Below are 11,136 nucleotides of genomic sequence, written 5' to 3' on the forward strand. Positions count from 1 at the left end.
GAAACGCGAATTGAAGTATGGGGCAGTCGTGACGAACGTGATCTGAATAAGGCGTGTAAGCCTAGAAATTATTTCATCCAGCAAAGCCTTTTGGAGTTTCTCAGCAACATTTGAGAGTCCTCATTAAACATAGTTTGCAAACAGGCTATGCCAACTTCTGGATACAGCTGTACATGCTGTGTGTCACCATAGATAAGACAATGGATTGAATACATTATTCTTCTTCTCGACCATTTACGAAACAATTTTCTCCGTTGGATCTTTTCTGCTGGATGTTCACCAGTAGCTACAAAAAAAAGTCAAAACAATATCTTTTTTGATATCAATATTTACGTTTTGATATTTGATATCAATATTTGGTGTGATTTATTGATATCGATATTCAATCTCGCCCAACTCTACTTTCCTACATAACATCTTAATAGGCACAGAGAATGACGGAGCACCTTTTAACTTAAGTTTTTCGTTAAAAAAATTGATTCTTTTTAAAAATAATTTGATTTAAATACAAAAAGTTTACAATCCCATTAATTTTCTTTAAAAAGAGCCATTGAACAACTCTACGATGTTCCAGTGCCAAGCTATCTGTGGAAGAAAAAAAAAGGTGCCGTTTAGTCAGAATGCTGTAGTAGGTGTCACTTTTCTTGATTTTCAAGCCAAAATATTTTCCTTGCTGTTCAAGACAAGGAAAAGAAAGTTTCCTATTTATTGATTTCGGACAAGGTGGTTCTAATGGTGTACTTTTTGTTTTGATCGGACTTTTTTTTTTTTAGGAGTTATGGGTTTTCATATGTCTTAACATTGGACGTGATCGTCTCTTACTAGATTGCTAGCTACCACTGCAACCCGGATAAACTCATCCTTAAAATATATAGATTTTCGTGTTTCTTGAATGAAGTCATATTATATTTAAATTCTTATGTGTTTGCCTTGTGTACAGGTTTTATTCTGAGTAAAGTTTGGGCTGCTTTCCAACTTATGCGAAGATAAATTAAATCTTCAAAATATGACGTGAGACTTAGCCTGGATATTTATGTAGCCAAAATCAGTCGTGCTAAGTCTTTTGTTGAAAATCAAGCTGTCCAACTGCAGAAAACCCATGAGGGTATTATTTCAGGCTGTTCTTAAGCCCTGGTCTTGTTGCTTCTTACCTCAAAGCAAAATTTTGGTTCGATATCTGGAAGTTATATGACCGTTTGATAACTGATGCTTCTAATCCGTTTTGGGTATCTGCTATATTGGTCTAGATTATTGTTTCCAACCGATCTATGCAGAAACTTATTAAACAAAAGGTTATCTGGTTCAAAAAAATTATTAAAATCATATGACGTACTTGAAAATTCAGATGAAATTAAGCAGTACATGAACGGGTATAAAAATAGCTAAATAGAGGAAGTTAGGGACAGTACTGCTGTATGGGGTGCTAAGTGTTTGTATATTGAATTTAAGAAAGATGCATTTATAAGTTTTTAAAATTCAATCTTTTTTGATTGATTGTGATCACAGAGTACGAAATCCAGGGTAGTACTTTTCTTTTTAGATTTTACCAGACAGTGAAGCCAAATACTCTAACTAGTTTATGCGTTGCTATATTTTCCTGAGTTTCTGAATCACACTTGGACGAAGTAAAGACGCTATAATAATTAGTTGTTGACTTTTGTGTAAATTTTCGTGCCAATAAAAAAATAGAAAGTTTTTCAGTCACACCATTTAGTACAATATATTTTACAGAATCAAATTATGCATCCCATAGCCCCAGGACAGCCTGTAGCTGACACTGGTATTGTTCCTGTCATTCAGTAAGTTATTACTGGTATATTGAAACGTTGTGCAGTGGTTTGCGCATTCCATTAACTTCTTCATATAGTATGTCCGGGAGATCTCCCTGAAATACGGAAAGAGACTTATATTTTGTTAGAGTTTCTCACACCCACCTGTTAAAAACTTAAGAAGAATAAGTAACCTCTCAGTATTGCAGATACTACTCAGTATTGGCGGATAAGTTTGCATTGTAGCTTTTTAGATTTTTCCAGTTCTTACGTTACTTCATTTTTTTTTTCGTTAAGACCTGGACTCACGGCCATATCCAGGATTTTTTTCGGGGGTGTTTAGTGCAAGAATTTTTTTTTTGGGGGGGGGCGACCCAAAAAACACAAAATTTTTCGGATACATTTTTTGATATCTATTTCTGTTACGTTTTTAAGAGGGGGGGGGGCAAAACTCCTAACCCCTGCCCCTGGATATTGCTTTGCCTGGACTTATTCCCAATCGGGCTGGATTTGGTTTTGACTGTTAAAGAGGTCAAAAGCTAGATTATAACTAGGACATAACGTTAGTTTTGATTTTAGTATTTTACCAAAAAAAAAGCAATAAAATCTAAAATGCTTAGGAATTACTAAATAAAATGCAACATAGATAATGAATTAAAGAATAATATAGATTCATTTTTGTCGTGTTGCTCTTTATATATTTCATCTGTATGCTCTTTGGTTTCTACATTATTAAATTTATTTAATTTTTCGTATGTGTATTTTAATAGACCTTTATTCTTTATTGTTGTGGTCTAATTAATAAACATTCTCTAAAGAATGTTTTAAATAAATCCTCCTCAAATTGGATTAACTTTCCAGTTGTATCATCAGTTTAAGCAGCCACTTTCTAATTGACAAGGTCACTGCTATGGGTGTCAGTTCGTCATTTTACGAGACGAAGCTCTGTGAGTGTAACACTTCGGTTTCTAACAGCACAAACATTGATGGACCGGGAGGAGATTTTTGCATACTTCACAGAGCTGGTGACGTTGATGACAATGTCCAAACCCTTGATGATAGCGACACTTTTCACGGCATGGACGTAATAGTTTCCCTGACGCCACTGTTGAGGTATTCAACAGTACTTCAGAGGAAAAAGCTTGTTACGTCAAGGCAGATAACCGAACCAAACCGAATTCCCATGAAGCATCTCAGATATACCTTAGGACAACCTAACCTTGTGCATGACCCTCTGCCACACGGTTTGATTCTGGATCAATCGAAATATTGCGGCTTTCTTTGGAGGATGTCCAGACTATTTTCTTCACCCTTGCATAGTTGGCAGGGAGCTATGAGCGAGCTGTATATAGACATACAGTCAGGGTTTTTCAGAAAGCCGCCCGTCTCTTTACACCCCTCGTAGATATTAGACAAAGTGATCTCATGTATATCAAATCCACACTCAGCCATTGTGTTCCCACAGTGGTAAACCTTCAGTTCAACACCGTTAATTATCATTGATAAGTCCCTTGTCTGGCAAGATATTATCATTAATGTTCCCGAGACGGATACAAGTCCTATAAAAAAATCCTCTCGCGGCTGTGTGGCTTTCACACACTCATAAGTTACCTTGGGGCTAGTGTTAAGATACGTTGGAAATAATATGCAATCTGTTTCGAAGTTGAAGTTTTCAGATAAACGGGAAGATTTTCACCTCTGAGTTAATTTCACCTGTGACGATAACGATGACAATTACTGTTCAATTATTGGTTTGTGAAGCTAGACCTGCAAAATTTATGGAAATGATCCCCAATAACTGCTTAGAAATTTTCAAGCTTCCTAGATCGACTACCTTCGTTCACTGAGTCTGCACCTTTATCTCTCTTCTTCTTCTTCTTCTATTTAACAGCAGGCGGGCTTTTCAGTAATACTATTTAGCCCTTTTCCTTTTGATTCACTCTGTGGGCTAGAGAGCTACTGGCTTGATTGCCTCATATTTGTTAGATAATTTCATATATCTTTCAGTAGATCTTTCGACTCTAGGAGTTCAAATATAAGATGATAGATATCGATTTCTATGCTCTGTGTGCAGGTATAGTGGGCTAGGCTCTTGGCTGATAGTGAGATTTTGTGGTGTTTGAAGCATTTTAGCAGTTTACACAGCAAGGTATGTTGTGCAGACGTCACCACATTACATTCAAATAGGCAATGGTCAATTATTTCATTATTCACATTACAATGCTTGCAAAGAGGGGACAGGGGAATTGAGCCACTTGAATTAGAAAACTTATACGAGAATGCAAGGAAATTTAGTCCATTTGTTCCAGAACGAATTCTATGTTAAATTTTAGAAAAATACTTATTGGGAAAGGGGGAAAGGATAGGATTATTCTTATGAAAATTAATATCTGATAGTCTCCATCGGTAAATATCTCTAATGGGGATTGGTCTCCCACTTGGCTGGTCAATATTTATAGCATTTTTTGCTATTTCATCAACCTGATGATTACCACTTATGCCAGAGTGGCTAGAAATATACTGAAAATAAGTTCTTATGCCACTTGAAGTAAGATTATCTATAATACTGAGACAATGATAAGTGTCAATGTCCAAGTTATACTGAGGAGCTGAGGCCAGCAACTCAAGGTTTGATAAAGAGTCGGAATATACAATAACATTATTTGAATTTGCAATCAAAGGTTGGTTTTCCTTAAGGTGTTCTAATGCCATGATTATGGCATTTAACTCAGCAGACATTATAGATACATTATTATAGAGTCTCTCGCCCAGTGCAATTTTCAGGTGAGGCAGGGAAACACCACTTGCTACCTTCTCATTCATTTTTGACCCATCAACACATATTTGGAAGTGTTTGTTATAGGTAATTGTATTATGTTCAGCAAATTTTTTCTGGACAAAATCAATGGGGGTTAAATCTTTATTCCACTTTGAGAAATCACAACGACCTTTCCTGACTCATCCACTATTTCTTCTTTGGAATGATACAGTTTATATCGACAATGTAAATTTTAATAGTGATTTGTTATATATTCATCGTTCAACCTAAATAGATAATCGAAATTTTTAATTTCACGTTCAATTCAAGGTGAATTTCATAATCACCGTGGTCTAGTACTTCATGGTAGTATCAATTTTGTTGTTGTATCCCTTTATCTGAAAACATTAATTTCACTTCCTCAAAATCATCCTCAACCAAGAAACAAACATACATGTGAAATAGCTAGATGATTGATTATGATTATTGGATATTGATTATTTGAAATCAGTGCATTTTTTTGAGTGGGGTGGCCCTTTTTTTCACGCACTTCTTGGACTAAGGACGTTAGTTTTTATTTTAGTATTGTACAGAAAAGCAGCAGAAGGAAAATCTAAACGTTTAAAGAAAAAATAGATAAAATTTGAAAATCTACACTGAACAGTTGAAGACTATAGCTTCATTTTTGTCCTTTTGCTCTTTAAATATTTTCTTTGTTTGCTCTTTGGTTTCTATCTTCTAAAATTTATTTCGTTTTTTCGTTTCTATTTTTTAATTAATATTTCTTCTACGAGTATATTGTTGTGGTCTAGTTCATAATAGGCTAAACATTCTCTTAGAAAAGATCAATGAAAAGTAAAGAAATACTAATACCGAAAAGGAGAAGAAATAAAAGCCTAAAATATTTACAGAAGTAAAAGTCTGAAACGCTTACAGAAGTACTAAAGAAAACACGAAAACATATGGGTCAAAATGCTTTCAAGTAGAAATTCTAAGATAAACAATCAATTTAGAATTATCTAAAACCTATAGATCTAGATTCCCAGTTTTAGAGGGATAAAGGAGGGTTGTTCTTTATCATAAGAATACAAGCCAATTATCTGTAAATTTATTAGTGACTCTGCGGAATTATACAGAGTATTGTATCGTCGCGCATCAGCTATCAGAGAGGAAGGTTAGAAGACCCTCTGTATGTGGGAGGGACGGGATTGACTTGAGTCTTAAAGAATCTATTTTTAGGCCCAAACCTTCTGTGTTTGGATGAGTAGGTTGAACAAATTCCTTCATCTTTTAGGTGTTTGATAATAATAATATTGAAGGTAATGGTGGCGAATACTCTTCTTGATTGTTCCAGAAATGCACAAACAAAACCATAGACCATTTGCAACATATGCTGTAGTAGAACACTTGCAGAATACAAAAATACTTGCAGCAACATTATATTCGAATGAGCTTCCATTGATATTAGTTCGTTCACGATATTTGTGGGTGGAGTAGCTCAAAAGAAATATAATATACTCAGAATTTGAATATCCATCACATTCATTGATTTTGGCAAAATTTTCTGCTAATCCAGTCTCACGCTGTAGTTTTCCCACCCTTTTTTTCTCAGTTCAGATGTTTTGAACTTGTCCTTCGTCTTAGATATTGGGTTGGACTTGGGTTTGATAGTGAAAAAAGGCAGTCGTTAGATCATGGTTGTAGTGATGGCTACAACCTAGCAAAAAGGAAACTTTGGCCAATAGTTACCAAAGATTTACAAATATATATTTTTTTTAACTACCTGTTGCAGAAAATAGCCATTTGTAGCTGCTTCAGGAATGGTAACTATTATTTTGTTCAACCTTATCAATGAGATGCTTTTTTTTAAACTAACTTTAAAATCAATAGAAAACTAACAAAGAGCGTTAATTGTTTTTCTTTTTTCTCAAATTAAATAAAAGAAACTTTCCAAAAAAGAAGTTTTCTAAGAGAAGTAAAGGCCAGAATAAACTTAAGATCAGCAAAAATCCAAACCTATATCAATTCAAACTTAATAATACCAGGAATTACAACTAAAGAATAAATGGAACACAAAAGGACTAGAAATTAAATAAATAATCACAGTAAGCAAACATACAACAGGTACTAACATAAATGAAAAATTAAGTCTTCAAACGGGTAAAACTGAAATTGAAAAATTTAAATCTAGCTTAAAACAAAGAAAAATCTTTTACTATTAACAAATAAATAAAACCCTAAACGAACAGAAATTAAATTCTACAGTCGTCGCAAACAAGTATACAAGAGGTACTAATGTAAGTGAATAGCTAAATCTTAAATGATTAAAACATAGATTACGTACACTAATCAAGCATAAACCGAACAAAAATCTTTACAAACAAGAGTTTGGCTGCTGCTTCCTTCCTTAACTATAAAAGTCTAAGGCCTACTGCATCATTAGTGTTATAATCAAAACTATGTGTCTTGAACATTCTTGGAAAGAACTAATAAGTTAAGCCAAATATTTGATATATAACGCTATTAATTGCTGAAAGCTTATCTGCTCAAAGTTTTACTTCACTGCAATTTTCATTTTATTTTCAATGCTGTAACAAGTACAAAAGAGAATATTTGCAATAGAATTCGTTTTAGTTTACAAGCCTACTAAATCCATTGCTGCGTTGACTTTTAGAAATGTCGTACCACTAATTACCTTCAAATTTCTTAAAAACTGTGTCTTAAGTAGGATTTTAGCTGCTTTTACATTAGTATTAGTAGGCTAATCTTAAGAATTGTTAAGGGCTTTAGTCATATGCCCTTCTTTAGTGTTCTTATCATTATTTCGTTGTAGGAATATTGTATCTACAGCAATGATTGGATGCGAACTGGACTTACAAATGATCGCCTCTCAAGGTTCAAACGTCGTTTATGATCCACTGCGCAACGTCGTTTTCATGAGAATTAGAGAGCCCTCTACAACCGCAAAAATTTTCGCCAATGGGAGAATTGTCTGTAAAGGAGCAAAGTCAGAAGAAGACTCACGATTAGCTGCCAGAAAATACGCTAGAATTATACAGAAGCTTGGTTTTAATGTAAGCTTAATTTTCTCGTTCGTATTAGTGGTTACTAGGTTGCAAATAGGTAAATGTTTGCTACTTATTGGGCCAATTTATCATGGTTGCAGCAGTAGTTAAAACCTAGTAAAGAGTGAACTGCAACAAATAGTAACCAAAAGCTGAAAAAAGTATTTTGAAAAAACTGTTCTTTAAAGTTAATAATCTAAAAGAATCACCCTGTATTTTTTTAGATAAATTTTTTCCATCGAAATCCTTTCTATTCCAGAGCATATAAAATTAAATTGAACGGATTAAATAATTTGTTTTTATTCTATTAAAGAAATTTGAAATTTTATATCTTTATTATTTAATTCTTTGACAAATTCTGAACCTTTTCTATTAGCCTAATTTTCTTTTCTTATTAATCGTGTCCTGAATTTTCTAAATCTTGTTCCTGTTCGAACAGAGCCAAAATGGGGTAGTTCTGTTGTAGTAACTTTAGTAATAGTTTAATAAAATTTTAGTTATAGTGTAATAGTAACTTCAGTAATAGTAATAGTAGTTTTTGTTATAGCAATCTTAATTTGGCCCAAGCCAAAAAAATCTAAAGAATAAAGATTTTCTAGAATGTAGAATGTGCAAGAGAATGAATCGGTTGTATAAAAGCTTGCACTAATTTTATTTTGTTAAGAAGTTGCTGCAACAGTTTTAATAAATATTAGGACCTTTAGTATTTTAAAATTATTTTGTTGTTCTTCTTCTATTTGAACTTTGGGACTTTTCAGCCAAGACTAACTAATCCCCTGTCTTTATCCTTGTCTTAACTTAAACTATTGGTCTGGTGCCTTCTACTACAATTTATTTGTTCTGCGGTAGCAATCTGAGTAGGGTTCTAAACCCTATGCTTTCTAAAAACCATAATATAATCTGTACTTTACTGAAAAAAAATCTTTTAAATATTTTCACTGTTATAAATTTAAGAAATCAAAAATTAATTAATATTTTAAGGAATAAATATAAGCATAAGTATGTTAAACTGATAAAGCACATTTTTTTTCAGTAAACTCATTTGGATTTTTTTCAGTAAAGTACTAACAATATTATGTTTGTTAGAAAGAGTAGGTTTCACCATCCCAATCAGATACATTTTAAGTCATTTTGGGTCACATATGTCTTAGTTTCTGTTTGTTTTTGGTTTTGTTTCATTAGCCTATTGGTACTTAAGTGCGGTTGCTGTATGCTTGGTAGATTATCTGATTCTATTTTTGTTCATTTTTGGTTTAATGGAGTTCTTTACTTTTTTTGAAAAATTGTTTTATGCAAAAAGTTTTCTTGATTAATTACAATAAATAACCGAGTAAAACTCAAAGTGAGCAGAAATTAACACGAGGAGTGCTCGCAACACAGAACATAATTTGCACTTTACTGAAAAAAAAACACTGATTGTCAGTTTAATGTACATATACTGATATTTATTCCTTGAAGTCTTGATAATTTTTTATTTATTTTAGTAAAAAAAATGAAAAACTTTACATGCACTTTGTTTTCAGTAAAGTGTAAATTACATTCTGGTCTTAAGAAGGCATGTGGGTTTTTCAGCCCTACTCAATATATAATACCCTACATAATATATAATAGTATTACACCTAAAAGTTTCAACTTAATACCCCCAGTTATTCTTGAGGAATTGCTGAAATTTCGTATTTGCAACCAGCATATACACACTGCTTTTTGATTTAGTTTTAGAGCACAACTTTGTTTTAAAGCAATTTTTCTTTTAGAAGTATAAAGGACAAAATACATTATTATAGGGGTTGGCATAACCAATAGCTTTTGAGATATAGACTTAGGTACTGGACCGCTCTGCTATGCAGAAGAAAAGGGTTGTCTCAATATTTTGACTGGGTGTGTTTTGAACCTGTATCAGCTTGGGAGGAGGCCTTCTTGCCCTCCAATTACTTTTGACTCTTGAAAAGGGCACTAGAAGTTTTAGTTTTCAATCAAATCAGTCCCTTTAGAAGTTCTACTCAGGGGCGTCGTTTGGGGGTGCTAGTGTTTATAGAGTGGCGCTGCCTGCAATATTGCTTATATGCCCTTTTGAAAAACTGCTTGAATATAGTTTTTTTTTTGATTAATTGAAACTCTCCCTAAACGCTCCCTAATACTTTTATCTTAATACCCTTAATACCTTAATACCTAGCATCATAAGTTACAGTAACTTTAGTTTTGTAATAGTAATACCCACCTAGTGCCTTACGGGTAGTTCAAAATCCATCTCTATTTATCCTTAAAGGTTTAACTAAACAATTTAAGGTGTTATTGAGCTTCAGCTTAGTACCATTAGCTTGTGCAGTTGCAATAGTTACAGTAGCAGCATTAACATTAGTAGCAGGCTGTGCAGAGCACCCTTGGTTTTCTTCAACACCCCTTCGACACACACTCGAAGTTTTGGTTTCAATGGCAACTGAACCACCGTGTATCTGAACCCCAAGCAACTGTATTGCTGTAATTGAACCACCGTGCAAATGAACCCTCTTGCAACTGGGCCCCCGTGCAGCTGAACTCCGTGTAACTGAATACTCATGTAACTGAATCCCTGTGTAACTGAACCCACTTGTAACTGGCCCCCTGTACAGCTGAACCCCGTGTAATTGAATACTAGTGTAGCTGAATCCCTGTGTAACTGAATCCTCGTGCGGCTGGACCCTTGTAAAACTACATCTAAGTTAATAGAGCCCCCATGCACCTCAACCCCGTTTAGCTAATCCCCATTTAATTACACTGTTGTTTGACAGAGCTCTCATGAACCTGAACTACCGTGCAACTGGACCTTTGTATAACTGAACTCCTGTGTAAGTTAACCTACTGACCAGCTCTACCCCATATAAATACACTCCATTTAATTAAACCGTCATGTGACTGAACCCTCGTACAACTGAACCACCGTGTGACTGGAAACCGGTCTTCGTGTCAAGGTGTTTACCCCCGCTCAAATAAAGTAGAGATGAGGAATTAATGTCTAAGTCTTCCCCCCTCCTTCTGTGCCAAAATGTTCTTCTGATGAAAAATCCTCCTGAAACTCCCACCCTCTCTGAAAACTCCCACTCAAAACATCTTACGTTTTTCCAAATAACAAACAATGTCTGTAAGCAGTGGACAAATTTCAAAGATTGAAATTAAAAAAAGGTGCTTTAATGTCTGCAATTGTGTTCTATGATTATTTTAGATGTTGGGGGGGACGGAGTGCATTTTAATGGGTGCAATTCAAAGGGAGCATTTAGGCGCAAACAATCTTAGTGACACGGGTATTTTTTACATAAAATATTTTTTTCAATCCTTAGGCAGGTCTGGTCTTTTTTTTATAAGTCGAATGCGATTTGAAACAACCTAAATTTCAGGTTGTAATATTAAATTGTTATTTTGTCTGTTTTATGTTTTATAGCCACTAAACAAACATACTAAGGAGTGATAGAAACACTTGTTTATGTATGGTTTTTACAACGTTAGTTTTACACAACGTTTTTGTCTTTGTTAGTTTTTTTTCTTTTTTAGTCTTTGGTTATTTTGTTGC

At 34.1% G+C, this 11,136-nt stretch overlaps 2 protein-coding genes across 4 annotated transcripts in view; one reads left to right on the forward strand and one right to left on the reverse strand.

Annotated features, from left to right (window-relative positions):
* Positions 1-8,464, forward strand: part of LOC148945076 (TATA-box-binding protein-like) — a 41,854-nt gene extending 33,390 nt beyond the window's left edge. For 2 of the 3 annotated variants that reach the window (XM_089099379.1, XM_089099378.1), the window contains exons 3-4: positions 1,732-1,799; positions 7,361-8,464. In XM_089099379.1, coding sequence (XP_088955505.1) covers positions 1,732-1,799; positions 7,361-7,703 — 411 coding nt within the window. In that variant the 3' untranslated portion in view covers positions 7,704-8,464. The remainder of the gene's footprint in view (positions 1-1,731; positions 1,800-7,360) is intronic. The other variant, XM_089099380.1, reaches the window with a different exon arrangement.
* The window catches only part of LOC148945075 (uncharacterized), a 67,107-nt gene that overhangs the window by 51,373 nt on the left and 4,598 nt on the right, over positions 1-11,136 (reverse strand). Inside the window, exon 2 of the mRNA XM_089099377.1 lies at positions 7,405-7,519. The gene's annotated coding sequence lies outside the window, so the exon portion shown is untranslated. The remainder of the gene's footprint in view (positions 1-7,404; positions 7,520-11,136) is intronic.

The sequence above is a fragment of the Artemia sp. Qi Xiang Cuo genome, chromosome 13 (assembly GCF_049724085.1).
Source record: "Artemia sp. Qi Xiang Cuo chromosome 13, ASM4972408v1, whole genome shotgun sequence".
NCBI lineage: Eukaryota > Metazoa > Arthropoda > Branchiopoda > Anostraca > Artemiidae > Artemia > Artemia sp. Qi Xiang Cuo.